This window comes from Cyprinodon variegatus, unplaced genomic scaffold (genome assembly GCF_000732505.1).
Source record: "Cyprinodon variegatus isolate N-32 unplaced genomic scaffold, C_variegatus-1.0 Scaffold34, whole genome shotgun sequence".
In the NCBI taxonomy this organism is placed as follows: domain Eukaryota; kingdom Metazoa; phylum Chordata; class Actinopteri; order Cyprinodontiformes; family Cyprinodontidae; genus Cyprinodon; species Cyprinodon variegatus.
Genome location: NW_015150487.1, coordinates 746,805 through 768,504, shown reverse-complemented (window position 1 = coordinate 768,504; position 21,700 = coordinate 746,805). Strand labels below are relative to the sequence as shown.

The 21,700-nt window shown below is 36.3% G+C and overlaps 1 protein-coding gene across 1 annotated transcript in view; it reads left to right on the top strand.

Moving 5' to 3' along the window:
• LOC107103069 overlaps positions 1-21,700 on the top strand; it is a 110,088-nt gene that overhangs the window by 63,217 nt on the left and 25,171 nt on the right. The window contains exons 11-18 of the mRNA XM_015402592.1: positions 1,015-1,163; positions 6,097-6,317; positions 7,692-7,760; positions 9,563-9,769; positions 16,831-16,977; positions 17,873-18,061; positions 18,670-18,787; positions 21,290-21,348. Coding sequence (XP_015258078.1) covers positions 1,015-1,163; positions 6,097-6,317; positions 7,692-7,760; positions 9,563-9,769; positions 16,831-16,977; positions 17,873-18,061; positions 18,670-18,787; positions 21,290-21,348 — 1,159 coding nt within the window. The remainder of the gene's footprint in view (positions 1-1,014; positions 1,164-6,096; positions 6,318-7,691; positions 7,761-9,562; positions 9,770-16,830; positions 16,978-17,872; positions 18,062-18,669; positions 18,788-21,289; positions 21,349-21,700) is intronic.

Sequence of the window (21,700 nt, the reverse complement as noted above, 5' to 3'; positions counted from 1 at the left end):
AGGTAATATATCATTCAAAAGCTCATCTAATCGGTAAAATGCCAAAATAAGATGTGCAGCAATGTAGCAGGATCTTTCCTGAATGGCTGGATATAGATCTTGTGCTTCTAGATGTTACTGAGGGACAGGGGTGGGAGGTTACTCCATTTGTAAAGTGTATGCAGGTGATCAAAAATGGTAACTTGTCCTATAAAGGCTTAAATTAGAAGACCTGTTGCCTTCAGCCTAATCCACTTGGATTGTTTAGATAAGATTTGGGTGACTTCAAGCTTTTAATTTATCTTTCATGAAGAAGGATGCAAAAAAGGAACACAATTCTATATATATTGGCTTTTCCCTTTTTTTTTCCCTAATAAAGTTTCTAAGTTTTAAGTTCAATGAACATTTTAATTAAATTGTGATTAGCTTTTTGATTTATTCCTATATTTACTTAGATATTTACTTAATTTTTGGACCTTGACCCACAGTATGACTTAATATGATAATTTTCCTTTGCACGTATCTTTTTATCTAAAGTCTAATTGGAAAATATATCAGCATAAACGGTTGTTTGCCCTATAGACAGTAGAAATTACTCATAAACGTAGTAATAGAAATGATATGAACACCATGTTCACTTGCTAGAGTGTGAAATTAAGTAATAGCACATCCTTCTATCCAGTGATGCCTTTTATTGGTGCCAAAAACAGAATAACATTCTCCATCTTCTTAAGATTTTTATAATAGCATAATTTCATTGTAAATGTTTCTTTCAGGGTAAAGCATCAGGCCTCTATAGCTCTGTCGCCCTATTCACACTAAACACTGTTTCCGCATACCCAGTTTGCATACCAATTAATGAGATGGAAGCCAATTTTCACTCTGCAGCCAGACCTTTTCTGTGTTGCCTCACATTTTCTTTTCCCTCTCTTCATACCGTTTTTCTATTCCTTCAACTTCTTTCCTCCGCAATTTTTCTTTTCCTGTCGTTCATTGCAATCCCTTCCTTCTCTGTGCTGCATCCCCTCTAATTAGAGCCAAGACCATTAGAAATACGGTCACAGTGAATCTGGAGCTCACTGCAGAGCAGTGGAAGAAGAAGTACGAGAAGGAAAAGGAGAAGAACAGGTCGATGAAGGAGACTATACAAAGACTTGAAGCTGAGCTGAACCGCTGGAAGAACGGTAATGCTTGCACTGATTACTTTGGCTCAGATATACTTCAACAAGAAAACAGTGAAAATGGCTGTTTGTGTTTGAAAGAGTAGGAAAATGTTGACATTTTCAACAAAACAAGTGGCAGTAGCTTCATGGAATAGTTGTGGGCTGCCAGTTTGAGTGTAATGAAATCTAATATAAGCATACTGTATATCCGAGAAAAAGGCTTTATAGTATTAGCACCCTCCTGTTGACAGACAAGTAATTTAATCCCATTTTCATACAGAAGAAAATACAAAGATAATTTAATAATGTTCTGAATCATTTCTTGTGGAAGTAAGTTAACTATATCTCTGTGAATCAACACAAAGCAGACACAAAACATCCTGTGTTACAGTTCTCATGATTTTTGATAGCATGTGTCAAAGCCTCAACCTTCCACTGATAAGAGGCTTTGGGTACATCAGTGTTTTGCCCATTTGTACGCCAACAACCCTCCTGGTTGTTAACATTTTTCCAGAACTACTCCCTTTTCAAACAATTTCATACAGCTACACTGAACAATCACGTGTCATTATAGCTCTCTTGATTGTTAAGTGTTATAATTTATAGAGGCCAGTCAAATTATTGGTTTGACTGTGGCTCAGGAGGGACTTGCAGTTGCCGGTCTGTGTCGGTGGTTGTGACCTCGTGCAAAATACTTCATTCACCTTGCCTGTTGTTGGTGGTCATAGGACCCAGTGGTGCCAATAGTATGGTAGCCTTGTTTCTGTCAGTCTGCCCCAGGGCACCTGTGGATACAATATAGCATACCACAGTCAGTGGTATGCTACATTAAATTCACCATTAAACATTGAATAGTTCAGAATGATCAAAATTCTGTCTGTTTACTGAATGGCAGAATAATGTTAGAGAATAGTATTTTTTATGTAGTTATTTTTTTTAGGTTCTCCTTACGCTCTTTTCTTTTACCTTATTTTTACTCTTACTTGGCTTTTAAACTGTTTGAGTGTGCTCAAACATTTAGAGTATCCTTCTAGTACCCTAAATTCCTCTCACAATAGCTGGCTAAAATCTAGACCCAGTATTTTAAACAGAAATGATGCAACTAACTATGTCAAGTTTGTAGGCCACCTAGCATACACAAACCCAATTTTTTTGTGTCTGAAATAAGAGCTCTTTGATGGACATTCCAAAACATTCACTTTGCTGTCATTAAGCAATTCTGTAAAAATTATTAAATATAAATTTTTAGTGTTCTACTTAAATGTTGAAGTCTAGCGATGTCGCTTCAAGGCACTAAACAGAGTATCAAAAGTTCATTAGATAAGAGTGGACACAAGGGGCACATTACACCTTTAGCACTTCATTTCAAGTGGAATAATTAAACTATTCTTTTTCCCATATATACTTTTATTATCTATTATTTAATTTTTTTCTAAATTCCCCCATATTTGTATCATATATCATATTCAAGGCATTGATATCCTGCTCAATTTTATGATACAACCTTGAATCCATTTTCTATTTAAAAGTTATGACTTGAATAAAAAAATGCAATACTTGAAGCTGAAAAGATGGTGGCGGTGCTGGAGAAGACCTGCAGATAGAAATCACTACAAAACATCTCCCTGTTCCGGTCCCTTTTTATGCATGGATGACTTTTCACTTACAAGAATACATTTTTTAACAGCCCAAAGGCATTGCTTTTCCTTCCACATTTGGGCAGATTTAACCTTATTTGATCTAATCTGAATACCTGTCTCTGGAAATATAGGAAAAGGGTAGTCGAACAGATTTGTTGGACTTGTGCCAAGAACACATAAACACTCCTTTTTGTCTATCTCTGTTAGCATTTTCTTCAAACTCCTATACTTTGTCCAATTGTATTTCCCATTACAATGTACATGGATAAGTCACTGCACCCAAATTCATGTTTTATGGATCCCTGTGTTTTAATGATAACCTGGCCATTTTACAATTGGAAAACTCATAACTTAGAGTGGTTTTCTCACATATAATCACACCCAAACATCAGCATTTCTTTTCACACACCAACTTACAATGATGTCCATCCACTCTCATCTGTTAGACATTTAAATGTCAGTGGGCTCAGTGGTGATGATTGGTTGAAGTTCAGGCTATGAATCAAATTTCTGCCCTTTGTTTACTGTGAAGACATTTCCCCCAGCACTTGACCTGCATTTTAATGAACTGTAATACATCTTTATTGAACACTGATGAGCAGAAATTATTTCTTTTATAGTTTCATACCGTTGCGTCACTCAAAGTCGTTCTTAAGACTCTTTTTCTCTAGATTGAACTTACATTTTATAGCATTTTGTAGATCATTTTGACAGATTCTTTGCCCCAATTTTCTTTCAACAGTTCCTTTCACTGTTGTCTTTTTCTGGTTGGGCCTCTCTGAGGTGACTGCTGTTCTCCTCCCTCCAGCACTACATTACTGGGCTCTTTAATAAAGATTTGCCCAACAGGTGAAGTTATTACTGTCTTAAACAGGAACATTTGCTTTGATTGCAGTTGTTGCATTACTGAAAGCAGATGGTTTACCAGGATAGAGATCCAAGTCCAAGTCAGTTCAATTTTAATTTTACAATCCAGGAAAGAAAACAATGCTAGCTTTTAGAAAGTTAATTTAGCACAAAAAAACACAATACTGGACCAAGATGTGGTTTTTCTTCTGCTCAGAATATACTTCACTTTAAGCAACCTGCAATAGAGTAAACTGCGAGGAGATGGCCACAAGACACAGAGGAGACCCTGCAAGTTAATTTTTTTTTTAAGGCTACAAATAAGTGCAATGTCTGATTCTGTGTGACTGACTTTATAAGCTTCTATATGATATCTTTGTGTTTAATCAGTGAGATGCTTCCCAAATAATAAACCCTGCCCTTCTACCTTTGCTAAGGTAGAAGAGAAAAATACAACAAAAACAAACAAATAAAAAACTTGGCCAGGGATTTCTGCAATCACAACAAAATAAAAAAAAAAGTTAATCGTATTGACTACAATAACATTTCACACAGTGATTAAAGAATATTGAGTCAATGATGATGCGTATGATATTGGAAACTTCAGTAATGAAGGTGCAAGAAGGATTCTTTTTCTTTCCTCCAGGTCTGACGCTCTGTAATTGCTTGCAGATTTTTAAAGTGCAATCTGGCTCCAGCTTCTAGTAGATTGGTTTTCTGTCGTAGATAGGCAGAAGGGCAAGTAGAAGTTATATGCATAGGAAAAAGAGCAAACAATGTTTTGCTCACACCCTTCACCCACTTGATTTGACAGACATGATCTATAAAGAGTTCCTTATACATATGTTGAACAATTACGTGTTAAAACCAGAAGGGATTGTTGAACATATTGGCAAAGGAATGTGACAATGAAATGTCTTCTAAAAGATCTTTACTTCAAGCATTGTGACTACTCATAGACAGCAGACTTAAAGTGTGAGTCACTCAAAGCTGCTCTAGCGTAGAGATGTGGATAAAAAAACAGCAGAAAACTGACTCAGTTGTTTTCCCTTTCATCATATAAATGACTAAAGGCCTTATATTGATATAAAATATAATTAAAAAAAATTATTAAGTCATAATTAAGTAAAGAATCTTTAATATAACAAATAATTTTTTGTTTATCAGATTGCTTTTTGATATTAGAGTCAACTAATATGTTTAGAAAATATATTTCCAATTTAAAGGGGCACACGCCAAGTTATATGTCTATGGAAAAAAAAGACAAACAACTATTTGATCATATGATAAAATAAGGTTATATACACCAAACATCCATCCTCATTGTGTTTTGATAGTCCCCTTTTGAGTCTAAATAGAATTTGAGCATCAAGCAATCAGAAAGCCAATTAAAAGAGCCTGACTGTCCTGCGATGGCTGATAAAGCAACAGCTTGGTGTGATCTGCAACATTTTAAATTCTAGTGAATCCTTCCCAGAGCCTCTTATCGGTACATATGCACTGTTGACGAGCGCTGAATTGAATCTGATCTTGTTAAGTCTTCTTTTTTCAGTAGTGGAAGTAAAACTGCATCACCAACTCCCCAGCAACAAATAAATGCCTTTGCAGCTTTAGTTAGCGCCTCAGTGAAAACCAACATTCATACTGTTTTCTGAGCATTATTTGAATTTTCTTTAGATCAGACACTTTTTTTTTTGCGTTTTTTTAAACACTGGATCTTGGACCTTCATTATTTTCACACCTCCACCGGGAAGTGCTAACTCCCATTACTTACTTTTTACTCTGTGTACATTTGCAATATTGCACCTCTTTTGTTTTATGTCATGAATATACATGAGGGCTTCATATACTAACAAACTGAGCAAAACAAGCTCAAACCAAGGAGTCATCTTTTAGATAACTGTCTGCAACTGGAGTGAGCTAGTGATATGTAAAATGTCATGACTATGAACCCCTAAATCTTTAAGTTGGGATTAAATTTACTGTGTTAAAAAATTGCATTGAAAATGTTAAAATAATTTTTGCCATTGATGCATTTAGCATTTTTACCTTTTATGTAAAAGGTAATTTTAAGTACAATAAAAAAGCTTGAATACAAGTAAACCTATAATTACCATCAGTTCCTCATTTTCCTTTGTGTTTTGTGTCATAGTTTAGCTTTTACACCTTTCAGAAGCACATCTTGTAAATTCTGACGGTTAATGTTTTTTGGGCAAAAACAGCACGTTTTTTTTTTTTTTTTATTAATATCACTGCTAAGTCATTTAAGCTAATGCTAGGTGGCAGTATTAGAAAAGATGTCTCCCCTGCCGAACCATTTTGAATCCATTATTCAAGTTTATTTTATTAGGTGGAAGCATGGAGAAGATAAACCTCATTATCTTTCTTCATGTTTTCATCCTTAGAGGTTTGTTTGGTTAAGCAAAGGGCAACACATTGAAAAAAATATTTACCTTCTGCCTTTATAGGTGATGTTATTCTAGAGCGGCTGGGTGAAGGATCTGAGGACGCCCCATTTGTGCCTCTGGCTTTTGAAGAGCCAACTCTTGAATTATGCAGCCCGTGCACCCCCTGCACCCCTTGCAGCCCCTGCTCCATAGCCTCATCTATTGTGGTTCATATCTCTGAAGAAGAACGACACAAGTATGAGGAAGAGATCTGCAAACTGTACAAGCAGCTGGATGATAAGGTGATGAATGCAGCAAGGGGAATTCCTGGGAATAAATGTAGAGCTGATTAGAGACCTTTTGTGAGATTCAGTAGGAGTCTGCAGCTAAACAGAGCATGACCCATTAATGCATTATTTATGTGAACATGTAGGGAATTATTTATTAAGAGGAGCAGCTATTAGGAAATCATATCATTCTTAATTCTTTTTGAAAGTGGACTTTTGATTTTAAATATTTAGAATAATGAGTATAGTTTAGTTTTAAATTGCACATATATAGATTTGGCTGATATTTTGTTAATTTGCATGCATTTGCCACTTTTCTACACCATATACAGTATATACATTGAAAAAGTCTTGAAAAGTCAGGCTTATAAAGTGGTCTTGATTGAAACTTTGATGTTCTTTTAAAGCTACTTTGGCTGAACATTTGTAGCTTTTTTTCAGCAAATGGCTACTTAAGTTGAATGAGTATTTTTTTCATCAAGCCACTTGACTGTAATCTATGAATATCAATGGTTTTAAAATAGTTTTAAAATGGTTCTAAACTGACAGGATGAGCCAGTGTTCTGTTGAGCCAGGATGAGCCAGGAACTGTTTTCAATCAGAGATTGTGAACAGTTCCTTTATGCAACTTTAGATAAACCATTCTTATGTGGCACCTACAAGGAGATTCTCAAAACACTATCTGCTGAAAATGTCGAATACAGTTGATGATTGGCTAAAAGATAAATCAAAGTTTCTGAGTCAGGTTTCTTTTGAATGTTGTTTTTGTGTGGCCTTTTTCAAATTGATAAAAAAATTTACTGCTTTAGATACCTTCTACTGTAGGTTGTTTTCTCTTTTCTTACTCTGCCCACATTGTTCCATTTGATGCAATGTCCAAGAACAGGACTTGAACAAAGCAGCTTAAGTTGCAAGGAAAACTTGAGACCTTGAAAAAATCTGCAGTGGTAACGCTTAAATTCACCCTAAAGATGGCAAAAAAGTTTCGTTTCTTTGTAAAAAAGTTTCAGGATAACAAAAAAACAACTGTATTCAACCATGAATTTTATTATGTGCAAAAAAACCCCAACTTTTTCCTGAAATGAAATGATTCTGTGTTAGTGTGTGTGTGTGTGTGTGTGTGTGTGTGTGTGTGTGTGTGTGTGTGTGTGTGTGTGTGTGTGTGTGTGTGTGTGTGTGAAGAAGCTGGTATTTGTCTTTACATTTTTGAATAAATGTTGAGACAGAAACAACTGTTTTTTAAATCTGATTTTTATAATTGATTGTATGGTTTAAAAAGTAATTTTAAGCAGGTCGTAAAGGAAAGTTTGTGATCACAGATAGAACTTAGAAAATCATAAGATAGTCATAAATACATTACCGGTATTAATTGTTTCAATTCCACTGAAGGATGACGAGATCAACCACCAGAGCCAGATGGTGGAGAAGCTAAAGGGGCAGATGCTTGACCAGGAGGAGGTAAAAGATCTTGGTATTTACATCCTTTCATGATTTTGGTTAAACAGCTCACAGTAGGGCAAAGCTCCTGCAAAAGTGCCAGCATGAATCACAGTTAAAACAGAAATCAGCTGTGAAAGGGTTTACCGTTCTGCCCTTGAGATGAGCAAGCTGGAAATAAAACATATTTCCGCTGCCAAAAAGGAGCTTGAGTTAATTAGACAGCGGGAGCTGATCAGTAAGTGTATTTATGCTAAATGAAGTATAAAGCAGAGCGTTGTTCAATTAGTGCAAACACAAATAAAACACCAACGCTTGTTATAAACTCCCCAGAGCTCTTTCTTCGTTTAGATACAAAATGTGCTTGACTTAAATGCTTTTCCGCCAATAGAACTTTTTACTGCCAAGTAAAACACTGGAAATAATTTCTAAAATATTGTATAGCCTTTTAGAAATTTCTGGCCAAACATTTACAGAAGTAAATTCCTTAAACGGTTAAAAACGTATGTATTTACAACAAATTGTTGCTTGTCACATTTTAAATAAAAGGAATTAATATGTCCTGATTTTTTTAATATCCCACAATATTCTGGCTACAGCATAATATATGAAAACATCAAGTTCAATACATAAAACATGAAAAAAAGGAGGAGAAGCAGCGAAAATTCTTTTGTACAGAATTTAGGCATTTATATACGTATATTAGGTGTTTTAGCTTTAGCTAAATGTGGTGCAAATCATCTCTTTTAATGTTTTTTTTTATGTACATTGTCGATGTTAGATAAACTAATAATAAATAATAAGTAATAAATAAATAATAAACTAAACTAACAGTGACACTGCATAAATGTACGTAGGCTTGCGGCATGTTACCTAGGTGACAATTATGATACAGTTTCTATTTCAACATCATGAAGCAGTTGCTTTTGACAGAGATTCAGACTGCATATTTTTTTGGTCTCCACATTACAAGCCTTTTGAATTACCTGTAGAAACTTAATTAACACCAAGAAATAATTTCACTAACAGCCTTATTTAAAAAGGAACAGTTCTTGGCCATAAGTTAATTGTTTAAGGTGTCAATGCTGTAGTGAATACTAACAATAACAATGAAAATATTCATACACAACTGAAACAATGCATTTAAAGTATGGTTTAATGAATATTGCATTACATGAAAGAAGGAACCATCATTTCATTCATGCCCCATAACGAGCCTGCTGTGGCTGAGTTGACATAATCATAACTACAACACCAGATATGTTGCAGTGCAACTCATTTGTTAAAGCAAAGGCTTTGTGCTTTTGTAAATACACTGGAAACCCAGTAGGAGCTGCATCTACACTAAGTGACAGCTTATTCAGGGTTATGACTCTCAGAGGGCTGCAGCAGAAGAGCAAAGACTAGAGGAAAAATAGAATCACCTCTTTCTTTGTAGTGACAATGTAATGTGTGCATTTTAAATGACCGTCATTTGTACAGCTGCATTGCACTGCAGTCTTTTATCTCTTTCTTAAGCATGTAAAATAGTCTTCTAGTATTAAAGGCAGTCCTCCTTTGCAGTAGTTTATTCCTATTTTTATATATNCTAGAGGAAAAATAGAATCACCTCTTTCTTTGTAGTGACAATGTAATGTGTGCATTTTAAATGACCGTCATTTGTACAGCTGCATTGCACTGCAGACATCTATCTCTTTCTTAAGCATGTAAAATAGTCTTCTAGTATTAAAGGCAGTCCTCCTTTGCAGTAGTTTATTCCTATTTTTATATATTATTTTATTTTTAATGCAACTTATATATAACAGAACCTTTTTGCCTTTCAGCTTTTAGCTTCATCCAGGGGAGACAGTGAGAGGGTGCATTCAGAGCTGGGCAGGCTGCAGGCAGAAAATGAATCCTCTAAGACTGAGGTGAAGGAGGTGCTTCAGGCACTGGAGGAGCTGGCTGTAAACTACGACCAAAAAAGCCTGGAGGTCGAGGAGAAAAGCATGCAGAACAAACTCCTAGCTGAAGAACTTGAGAAGAAGATGGTGAGTCTGAGTGTCACTTTGTTGCAAATGCTTCATTTTGCAACAAAAAACGGAAGAAAAAAAAAACGAATACTATGGCTAGAAATTTAGAAAGTGTGAGAAAGGAAATATGCTTGCTTATCTCTTCAAGTCACTATTGGATATATTTCACCAGAGGGCTGCTTCTGAATGCAATTAAACAGACACTGAGGAAATGAGACAGCGGCAGCCATGAAGAGATTTATGAAAAAACAAAAAGGCACTTTGTGAGGTGACATCCACTGTGAATATCAAATACTGAAAAATGTAACCTTATAGAGCACTTAAATTTAAGGATAGTACAATAAACCAATCTAATGGCTTGTGTTGAATATTGTTGTCTTTTATAATGCTTTTTTAAACTTGTTACACAAGTTTGTGTATTTTGAAACTCTTTGTTTTTTGATCAAAAGTAAAAAAAAACTGGAGCACATTTAATGAAAATTATGCAGGTTTTCATGTTTATGCAGTATGAGTATCTCTCACTGTATAATGTGCCCTATTTTGTATATTCCATGTGTATCAGATTAGGGGTGCTTTAATACTTAAAGATCTCCTCCTGGGCCGGTGGGCCTGTTCTTTCCAGGGGGATTGGCCCCCAGACCCGGGAGGATAGTGTATGTATGAGAATAGTAAGAATGAGTTTAATGTCTGCCTCTGTGTGTGTCTCTGTTAAGTTCTTGTTTATGTTTGTATGGTTGTAAGGGTAGGATTGTGTGAATGTGCCTGGATGAATGTGAAGTTGCTTTTGTCTACTTGTAAGGTTGGGTGTTTTTCTGCCCCCCACCTACTGAACATCCTAGGACGTAATAATGAGCAGGGCCTGTCTTGCGCTTGCATATTGACTATGGGTGTGCTGCTCTGACGGGTTATGCTGATCTGACAGAGGACCAGGCCTGGGCCCTCTGGTCCTGTGGGGTCCCCACTAGGGCGCTCCCAGAACTCAGCCCCGTTGGCTCTCATCCGGGTCCAACTTGCAGTCCATCAGCTCACTGCTGTGGCCCTCAGGGACCTCGGCCCTATGGCCTCTGGGGTTGGGCCCCTCAGGGACTGTGCCCTTTTGGGGTTTTGCCCCTCTGGAGTCAGGCTGCAGAAACTCTTGGAGTCAAACTACAGATATATACCAATATTGTGTAATTACCATAGGTTTTACCTTCCGCACACATGGATATCTAAGGGATACCCACTGCTCTGGAAGCTTTTTATTTTTTATTTATTTTTTTTACTTTGGTTGTCTGTTGCCTTCTTTTTGCTGTTGTTATGTTATGTTCCCTGTTTTCTCATTCAATCAATCAATCAATTTTTATTGTAAAATACATTTTGAGTTACAGAGATTTCAGTTTCAGTACAAACCGTTCATCAAATACATCACAAACATGGGGGAGAGGGCTGGACATGGGAAGGATTGGCAGAGGCCATGCGTGCCAAAGAACTCTGCCGTTAGGCGCATTCTTTCAGTTGCCAGGGGGCCCTGCCGTGAGTCGGTTCCTTTAGGACGCTGCCTTTTATCTCTGTGGAAAGATAAGAGCCACATTGGGGACATCTGTTCCTCTCCTATCATACAGGTATGGAAGCAGACTTCTAGGAATTACGGTGTATCTTCTGTTTTGTCCATTTTTGCAGTTTAGTTTTTTTTTCATGCACTCTTTCCTGTCTCTATCTCTGTTTCTCTCTCCTCTTAGTTCTTATGCCCTTGTGCTTTCTCACCTCCCTCCCCGTGTCCGTTGTATAGGATTTTACTCCATAAATAATGTTAAATAAAGTTTCATAAACAAGTATCAAGTGGAACTTTATGGCAACTGTCATGATTGTCTCCTTGTGAAAGCACAGCTGCTGGGCTACCGGCTAACTCTGGGACATCTATTGCCAGAGCCTTATTGACAAAACAGGACACACACAAAAAAAAAACAGTTACCCGCATGTATTGTTCTAAAATACAATAAAGTTAATACTTGACATGTTAGGACAATATATTTTAGGCTGGAATCTGTTTCCAGTTTTACTCCTTGAAAGATTCAGCTTGTGTTCTTTGTATCAGTCGTCAAAACCCTTTTCTTTTTTCAGATGCCTTAAGTTAGATTATGTTTTTTTTTCTGACTAGAGTATAAATGCTTCATAATAATTAAATAACAGTATTTGATGCTTTACTTAATCTAATTGTATATAAAAAGTTTTTTTTGCCATTAACAATTATAGTTATAGGTGAAACAAGTTCCTCTTACCAATAGATTTGCAAAACCCTGGTTATGATTGGATTCTTATTGTAGAGGGGCCGTTTTACCTAGTTTCATTTATTTTTTCCTTAACTTAATGAGAAAAAAGCTTAAAAGTACATTACTTTGATTATTGAACCACGCTTTTTGGAATGCAATCTGTAATTTTTTTTATCTACTCTATTAAAGTAAATGTATCTCTTATCTCCTGATCCTTATAGAATTCTGCAAATGTGGTAAAACCATAATTCAGTTATTGTGACCTATTCTGTGAACCGAGTAAACCTTTCTTCACCCTATTAGAGCCTACTCAATATTTCATGTGCCATTTTACAGCCTGTCAGACGACCATTGCTTTCATCTTTGTCTTTCTGAGAAACCAACCAAGACCTGATGAAAGGAGCTGACAACATAACGATTCTGTGTGCAATTTAGTTCAAACTCTGCTGGCACTGTAATTTGTCCCTGATCATTTCACTTAGCACAACTTCTCCTTTTCATCGCGTTTTGTCGATACCTCTCAGCTGACAGGGATCCTTCACAGGAACGTCTTCTAACATGCTGACCGGCAATACGTTAGACATTACTTCGCTGTGACAGAGCTTTTTCTCAGCTTCATCCTGCATCTTTAGGACTGGATTTTATTTCCGCGTATCTTCAGCAGAGATCATTCATCATTTGACCGCCTCTTTGGTTTTCCTCATCCTCCATTCTAGTTAAGATTTCTCTTTCCTTTGAGGCCATCGCTCAGTGTCATTGCCATTCTTCTGCCTCTCAGTGCACCTTCTTCCATTTATCTAGCTACTTAAGTTAATTTCTATCAATTTCAATTACACTATTCATCACTTCAAGAGTCTTCTCTTGAATATATTTTCATAAATCTCTCTGTGGATAAACTGAATAGTTGTATTAACTTACTCTCTTTGTTCTTTCTATTTATTCATGATTGAATTATCTTTGGGTTAGTGATTGACTGCTGCTTACTCAGAAGTAGAAGTTTGACTGGAGAGGTGACCTGTAAAGTATAACAGAGCATTACGTTAATGAAAGACATGAAGAATATACAGCTGACATTGTAGATTTTGAAACCGCATCAGCTAATATGAATGCAGCATGCTTTCTTTTAGTTAAAAAAAACAAGAGTTGCATGCACCCACATGGACACAGCTGACCCAAATTTAATGGGGCGTTTTTATGCTAATTACTGTGCAAGTTGGTTAAAAAAAGTAAATTTATGTATTGTTCTTGTTCATATATGCTGCTAACGTAAATGCAAACAAACTCCTCCTACTTTATTGACATCCTAGCTGGCAGAAAAAGAGCAAGCCTGCTAATAGTAATTGTATGTAAGATGGTTGACAAGTTCTTTCTCTCTGTAAGAAAAAAATGGTGCAAAGTGATATAGATCTTATACATCATATTCAAGAGGAGCACTTTTTGAACTTTTTGAGGGATTGCATTCAAGTCAATGAGATGATGCATTCAACTGGTTTGCTATACTGGTGAAGAGTCTCAATCATCCAGGTCATCGTCATTCCAAAAAAGTTCAAAAATAATCAACTGGACAAAAGCCTTGTTTTTGTTTAGAAAACATGTTTTCTAAGTCCACAAATTGTTTTCCACTGGTCCACTGGATTGTTTTTTACGTTTTTACATTTTCTATAAAGGAATCCAATAAGTATATAGATTCATTGCATTGTTCTTTTTCTGTCAGTATAGATGATTATGGCTCAAAGCCTAAGAAAACTGAGAATTATGTCAAAAAAAAAAATTGAATCATAACAAACCACAATACAAAATATCACATTTAACACAAAAAAAGTTCTGCTGTGGCTGCCACAGTAACAGGGAATAATGTTGAGCAGACATTTGTCCCTCAGACTGTCATTGTTATTCCCCAGAAAAAAGATTAGCTGCAAAAGGTCATTGCCAGACAAACTGGCTTTTCACAGACCGCTGTATCAAGAAATGCTAATTGAAAGTTTGGTGGAAGAAACAGGTGTGGTAGAGAAAGGTTAAAAAACAACAAGGATAACAACAGCTTTACGAACAGCTTTAAGAGGATTGCAAAGCAAAGTGAATTCAAGCCTCTGTGGGAAGATTAACAAGGTCTGGCCTCAGAGCTTAAAGAGACACCACGCAAAGATGAATACAAAAATTTTGCATTATTTTTGTCAAAGCTCTCCCTTTCCAAAAAGCATGTTTCAAATGAAGAATATGAAGAGTACAGGTTTCCAAAGTCAGTGAGGACAGAGTGTATGTCTACTAACTTCCATCAAGGCTAAAGACAAGGCAGCCATCATCTAGGGCGTTTTAAAGCTGTATGAAGAGCCTGATTACATTTACCAATAGGATTTGGAACTCGGCCACACATGTCCACAAGATAGCAAAGCTGCTTTCATATCCCTGATAACGAGTTAAACTCTGATTAGTCAACAAACTGGCTTGAACTTTTCCCAGAGATAATTTATGGATTATTGTAAAGAGCAAGATAAGATAAACCAGATGACCTGAAGGCCACTAGTAACCTGGGCTTTACTGACACTTAGAAAATGACAGGGCAATTACATAATTGCATTTATATGAAATAGACCTAGGCAGGTTTGTGTGTTCTACACAGCGTAAAAACATACTTTTCAGTAGGCTGACATTTTTTTTTATATAGCTTTTTTATTACCCTGTATAATAAAAAAGTTGCAAAATATAGCTTTTTTTCCTTTTTGCTAAAAAAATTGTCCTATTTATTGAAATTAACAGTTAAAATACATTACAGTGTGCAATGAGTCTGGAGATTTTTATAGTATTGTAATCCACTCTGAAGCCTTATACATATATATATATATATAAGAAATAGGTTTTACAAATATATAGATTGATTTTACTAATATAAATGCTGTATGTAATAGAATAAACACAGATCAGTTGTTTAGACATGTTGACTTTATCAACTTACTTCAAGCAAGAATCAAGAGGAAGCCTTTTTTAATCACACCCAACCTCACTATGAATTTAAATTTTTCATTGTTTGATGCATTTTTTTTCTTCCTGACTATATGCCAGCTTAAACGGAATATGATTAACACAGAAATGCAGCAGATTTCATTCGATTTAATTTGAGTTTATCCTTCAAAAGTCTGAGACTGACAGATATAAATGGAATACATTTAGCATTTTTTGTACCACTGACAGTGTTTTACATTATAGCCATATTCTCTCATGCCTATGGGGGGATTACATATGTGTCAAGATGAAGCTGGAATCAAACCTTTAATATCCTGATTGCTAGGCAACTATGCTTCACACTGAGCCACTGTAGCCACAAGATAAAAATAATAATAAAATAAACAGCAACAGACATACACACTTAAGTACAATTTAGAGAAATCAAATAATCATTATGTTGTTGAAGAGAACCTATGGATGCACAGGAGAGAACATCCAAAGATCACCAGTAATGAAGCAGATTGCAAAATGCAGAGCATGTTTTTTTCACAATTATTATTTAACCCCACATAAATAATGTAAAAATAATATTATATTTGCAGACACAATGTTTCCAATATTCCTTTTTTCCCCCTTTATTTTAGGAATCAAGCACCTGCTTAACTCTGTCTGGTATATTTAGCTGTTTGTGCTTGGCATTGGGATATTTCTGCACCTCAACAGATGGAGAGAAAGAAAGAGAGCGCACACCAGACTGATAAATGTTGGCATCCAGTGGTAGATAGGTGGTGTTTCGCATAATAAAATGTGGTGGTGGTGGGTGGGTGGGGGGTTTGTCTTGTTTTCAATGCAGTGAGGTTAAGGAGAATCGTATTGATGTTGTTGAGTTGTTAATCCGCAGAGTAGAATGATTTTAAGAAAACTGAGACTGATGTGATGTTTCTTCTCAGCTTGACCTGCTTCGTTTTAGAAAAACCTGGCTTTAACCATGCAAATCTCATTTTAAGTAGATCAGTAGAAACATGATTGACCAAATACTGAAAGGAAAATGAAAAGCATCTTGCTGTGTATTTTCTTTTTTAAAAGACCTTGAAAGTAGGGCCTTTTAAAGCGAAGTCCACGAGTTTGACAAACACCTGTAGTTAGATTCTTTTTTACCTGGCCTCTTATGAATAAAACCAATTTTATTCACATTTGAAGTTTTATTCACTCTGATCACGCATTCGAGTAAGAAGGAGTAGAGTTTCTGACTTCAGTGTACAAAAAAGTTTACCGAATGTCTACCAAAGAGACAAAACAGCAGGAATGAAAGAAAAGAAATATGAGTTTCAAAGATAATTAATGAACAGAAAAAAAACCCAATTTATTTTGGGACAATGTTTAAAATCCTAACAGTAACAACCCGTTTACTCAAACCATATCAGTGTAGTCAGTTAATAGTTTAAAAATAAGTGCTGGTTGTATAAGGATGTAAATCTCTAAGTGTATCCTGGTGGCGCCTGTGAAAGTCTGCCATGTTTCTGTTAGTCTGCCCCAGGGCAGCTGTGGCTACAATGTAGCTTGTCACCATCAGTGTGTGAATGTGTGGGTGAACAGGTGAATAACTAAATGTAGTGTAAAGTGCATTGGAGTTCTCTGACTTAAAAAGGCACTAGGTACATTCTATATACCATTTAGCGTTCTAAGAACGTGCTTTGATTCTGCAGAATCATGTGACCTCAAGATAAGATAATGCAAATCTGTATTTCAGTTCAGTTTAAGTCATTTGAAAAACAACAAACAAATGCATTAAAAGATTAAAATTAAAGTCCTTCTCTAATTTGTATTTTCTGCTTGTTTGACATCCTTTCCTTACACACATCTCAACTTCCTTGTCTCCTCCAACAGGCTCACCTTAGGGCTTTAGAGGCAGAGCTGTGCCGTATCCAGGAGGTGAGCAGCCACCAAAGAAAACGCATTGCTGAGGTTCTCAATGGCCTCATGAGAGACCTGCGTGAGTTCAGCACTATAGTTGGAAACAGGGAAATCAAGCTGGTGAGTGAAAAAAAAAATGTATTTGTGGTTTAAGTGATTGTTTTAGCTGCCCTTGTAGATTGACTAATGTCATTAGCTTTGTTCCTCAACTGGTCTCGAATGTTTTTGGGCTATGCTCTTAAAGAAAACGCTGCTCCAACTTAAAGGTATAGTGGAGGATTTTCATGAATTTTTGAATTTTTGAAGACCCACCCTTTCCACTTAAAAAAAAAATGCACATGCACAACGCTGTACCACGTCTCAAGAGGGAACATGTATTAAAAGCGTGTGAGAGCATGCAGGAGCCCATTTGTCCTCGTGCACGCTTTGTTTAAATGTTTCTGTTTGCATCGCTCATACAAGCTTACTTTCCAAAAGAAGATTTGCAATTTTTACACTGTAATGAAAAAGGCTGCTCTGAATTTACACTCAAAGACTTTCAGATTAATATTTGAAAAGTATTTTTAAAAAATCCTTTCACTTTAATTCATGCTGGGCCACCACTAAACAAATAAAATGTGGTTTTATTGGTATGAAAAATTGGTGGTATGAAAAAATGCAAACAAGTTCACGATCTACTATTTTTAATACCACTGTAACAAATACTGCAGTAACAATGAATAAGACTTAATGGACCTATGTTGTAGAATCAGTAGAATATGCGACATTGAGATTGATGTGTTTATTTCTTTAATTCTCCACAGACCATTGAAAACCAGCTTAGTCACAGCATCTGCTAAACAATGCTGTTAATCAAATGTTTAAGTTCAAAAGATCCCACAAAGTCTTTGCTTTTCTCCTTCCACTCTGTTTCATTTCCCAGCCATCTTTCAATCGTTGCCACTCAATCTTGATAAGCATCAGCTCTGCTAGGGTTTCAGCAGCTTCTCCTGCTGTGTGTGTTATTTATCTCCAGCCCGTTGAGATCAGTGGTGCAGTCGAGGAGGAGTTCACAGTGGCCCGGCTCTACATCAGCAAGATAAAGTCTGAGGTGAAGTCCATGGTGAAACGCTGCCGACACCTGGAGAACCTCCAAACGGAGTGCAACAAAAAGATGGAGGAAACAAGCCGAGAGCTGTCGTCATGCCATCTTCTTGTCTCGCAGGTGCAGATCTAAACTGATCAGTTAGTCCTTGTTTATTACCAAGGAAACAAAGATGATCAGGATGAGAAAATAAAATTGTCAATCTGTTTCCCTGCATGGAAATACTGGTGTTATTGTGACAAAAATAAGGAGAACAGACATCAGAGCCTCAAATACTCCATAACAGATTATCATCTCCATTATCTTTCAAGCACACTCCTTTATCTGTTTTATTGCCGTCTAGTGGGCCTTTGTGTGATTTAGATTACTTTGATGAAAAGTAATTAATGCTTTGAAGTTTCTGTCCTTTGTTTGTGGAGATGTTCAATTCTTTTCCGTCAGTCCTTATTTATGCATCCAATTCTGATTCTTAAAGTGTGGAGTGTTTTATATTCTGTCTGCGACCGAGGTTGTCTGCAGTTATCTGGAGGTAAATTTTACTATCTTTGGTGTTTAAACTAAATTCCCTAATGACTGAGCCTCATAAATATTTGATGTGAGCACATTCATTCAGCTTAGCAGGAGAGTTCTTCATCTTTAGTGGAGGGTTCTCATGGGTAAAGTTTTATTATTATTTTTTTTCTTATCTTTAAGCTTTCTGCATCTGAGATTAACATTGTGACTTTCAGCATGAGGCAAAGATCCAGTCTTTGGTGGAGTACATGCAGAATATGGACTTAAAGAAGCGACAACTGGAGGAGAGCTACGATTCCCTGACTGAGGAGCTGGCCAAGCTCAGAGCTCAAGGTACAGCTGAGTAATACCTGAATCCCTGTGGTCTAAAATAAAAACAAGCATAAAGCTAAAACTGCAGACACTCCCTGCAGCCCTGTGAAAGTCCTACTGTTAACCAACACAGCCTTTCAGCTATATGTAGATGCTATATTTCTAACTAGTTAGGTCTGTAATGCTGACTTAAAAAAAAAAAAATGGAGTCACATCAGTTATAATTACTTTTTTTTTAAATTAAACTATTTGTGCAGCAGATGTATAAGCTAATTCTATTCTATCATAATTTCATCAGATGATTGCTGAAGGTTACAAGGTTCTTTAGAATTACTCTGAAAACTGTACAGAAATGTACTGATATTAGAAAATATTATTTGTATTTTTGAATATTACTTCAAAATGCATGTATATTTGGATACTTAAGTATTTTCAAATGTGAGTACTTAAAAACTTTAACTTGAGTAGATGTTTGCCTAAGTAACTTTTACATGTAGTTAGGTAAGATTTGACTATGAGTATAAATACTTTTACTCAGGTACTACTGCTGAGTACTTTGTCCACCACTGGTTCTAACCACAATATCCATCCTTTGACTTCAGCGAGCCTTTTTTGTTTCTTATTGAATCAGTGGCACTGTACCGTCGCCTCTTCTCTTAGTCTGTTCATGGTATACTTAACACATGCATTTCAGCTCCTAAGTTAATCAGTGTCAAGTATGTGTACCTCAGCTCCCTGCTCATCCCTGCCCTGTCCTAAGTAAAAATCTCTTCCAGCTGTGTCCAAGTGATGTAATGTCAATACCTATATATGAAAAGTAATTAGTTATATGACATTTACAATGAAAAAATCCTAAAGTTACCCCACTAAAATGTAACACAAGCCTAATGCAATTTTATCCAACCTTTTTTTTATTTCAGCTAATACGAGCAAAATCCAGTGAAGTCCTTTGGGTCTGTAGCTATTACATCTAGATGCCAAATGTTGCTGTCAAGTAATTTGCTGATTGCCTATTTGTGTTAAAAAGCAATTGAACCTGCGTACCTAATAAAGTGGCCAGTTATGCCCCTACTCATCAGACTCCAATTGGCCTCCCTGTCTACAGTAAATGTTGCAGAGTTAAAGTAACACTCAAGAGTACATTTGGTCCCACTATGAATTAGTGTGGGACCAAATTTACTCTCAAAGTGTTGCTTTAACACTGCAACGTTTACTGTACTCCACTTAAACATTTCCCATACTCATTCCGTAAAAATTCAAAAAATATCCACTGGACTTGGTTTTCAAGGTCCAGTGGATATTTTTTGAATTTTTACGGAATGACTATGACCTGGATGACTGAGAACCTTCATCAGCATTTCCCATACTGTTTTTTTAAGTACAGCTACTGGGTGACTTTTTCCCTGCACTGAAATAAGTGCAATCAGAGGATGTGGTTCTATGTTCTATGAATCTTGAACAGTTTTATTAAGAAACAACCAAAAAAAACCAACAACTGTATTTTACAAGATGTGAAGAGGCCTAACACTTAACCTGTTCAAGGAGAAGATGTACTCATGAGTTCTAAAAACTTTAAATAAACATCTGGGTATACTGGTGCCAACAAACAATCTCTATTTTATGTTGAAGGAGGAGAATTGTGCCTTGTATGGTGGGAATGTTAATTGATAATCCTTGATGTTGTTTGACATTCCATCGTTCACCTGTGAAGGACGAAGGACTGCTCCAGTTTGCAGATCATGATAAATTGCAGACGGTTGGCAAAGTCAAATGTTAAGGTCAGCATTCTGTAGCAGGCAAATGTAATCACGTCTTAGCAAAATTAATGGCAAGGAAACCGCCAAACAATCTTTGTTTCAGACTAAGCGAAGTGAAGAAATTGAGTTCCTGTTAAAAAGTGTTTCTTGCTTCAGTGGAGCATTTTATTCTGTCACTGTTTTTTATGTCGCTGAGGACGGACAAAACAAAGCTAAATAAACATTTTTCAGGACCAGCAGAAAAAAAAGATTAATGGTGGATTTGAAATCTGTGCACAGTGCAGCTAACTGCAGGTGCTCCCAGTGCACTGACACAATTCACAAATCAGGCCAGAGGGAATGTAAGTCATTCTAACTGTTGTTTCCCAGAGAGGAGAATTAAATAACCAACAGGTTTTAGAACTTGTAAATTAATTTTGGTCATACTCAATAAGCCAGGCAGGCAGACCTTGAAGCAGTTGTTAAATACAAAGTCCGTAGTGATTGCAGTGCCTGGAGCAAGGTGCAGAGCTCAGTGGTTTCACTTTTAGACAGCAGTGAGTCAATATCAGGTTAGGGTGACCCAAAGATTTCATTTACTACCACATTCTTTCTCACTACAATCATGACTGATGTCTACATGATCAACTTTTAATGGTGGATTATCGGGTCAAAGCAGTAATAAAACTGTTGGGTGACTCATAGTAACACCCTGTCTGCTCAGTTCTTTTGTTCAAACCATCTCACATTCCTCTTACTCTTTTTTTCTGAAAATATTTGTTTTCAGAAAGCATGTCATGGGTGACCAGTGGGGAAAACAGCACATCTCTCCAGTCTGATATTAAGGTAACTATTATTACAATTAGAGTGGTTTCATATACTGTGATTTTATTACACTGCTTCAGCACCTAGTTAAACGCAGGTGTTGGCAAAGTGTTTTACTTGCTGTGGATCTACAGATCATGCTGTGTTTTAGTGCACTCCAGAATTACAACTAAGAAAATTATAAAATAAGGTTTATTTCTAAAACAGTACAGTTGAAATGTTTGGGTTCCTACGCAGTTGGGTAATGTTTAGTAAAGATTTAAAATTGGAAACAAAGTACTTTGCAGCTCCTTTAGGGCTGGAAAAGCTTATGAAGTGTGAAAAAATGTATTAGCAGAATCCATGTGCCATTTTTTAAATGTTGCATCCATCC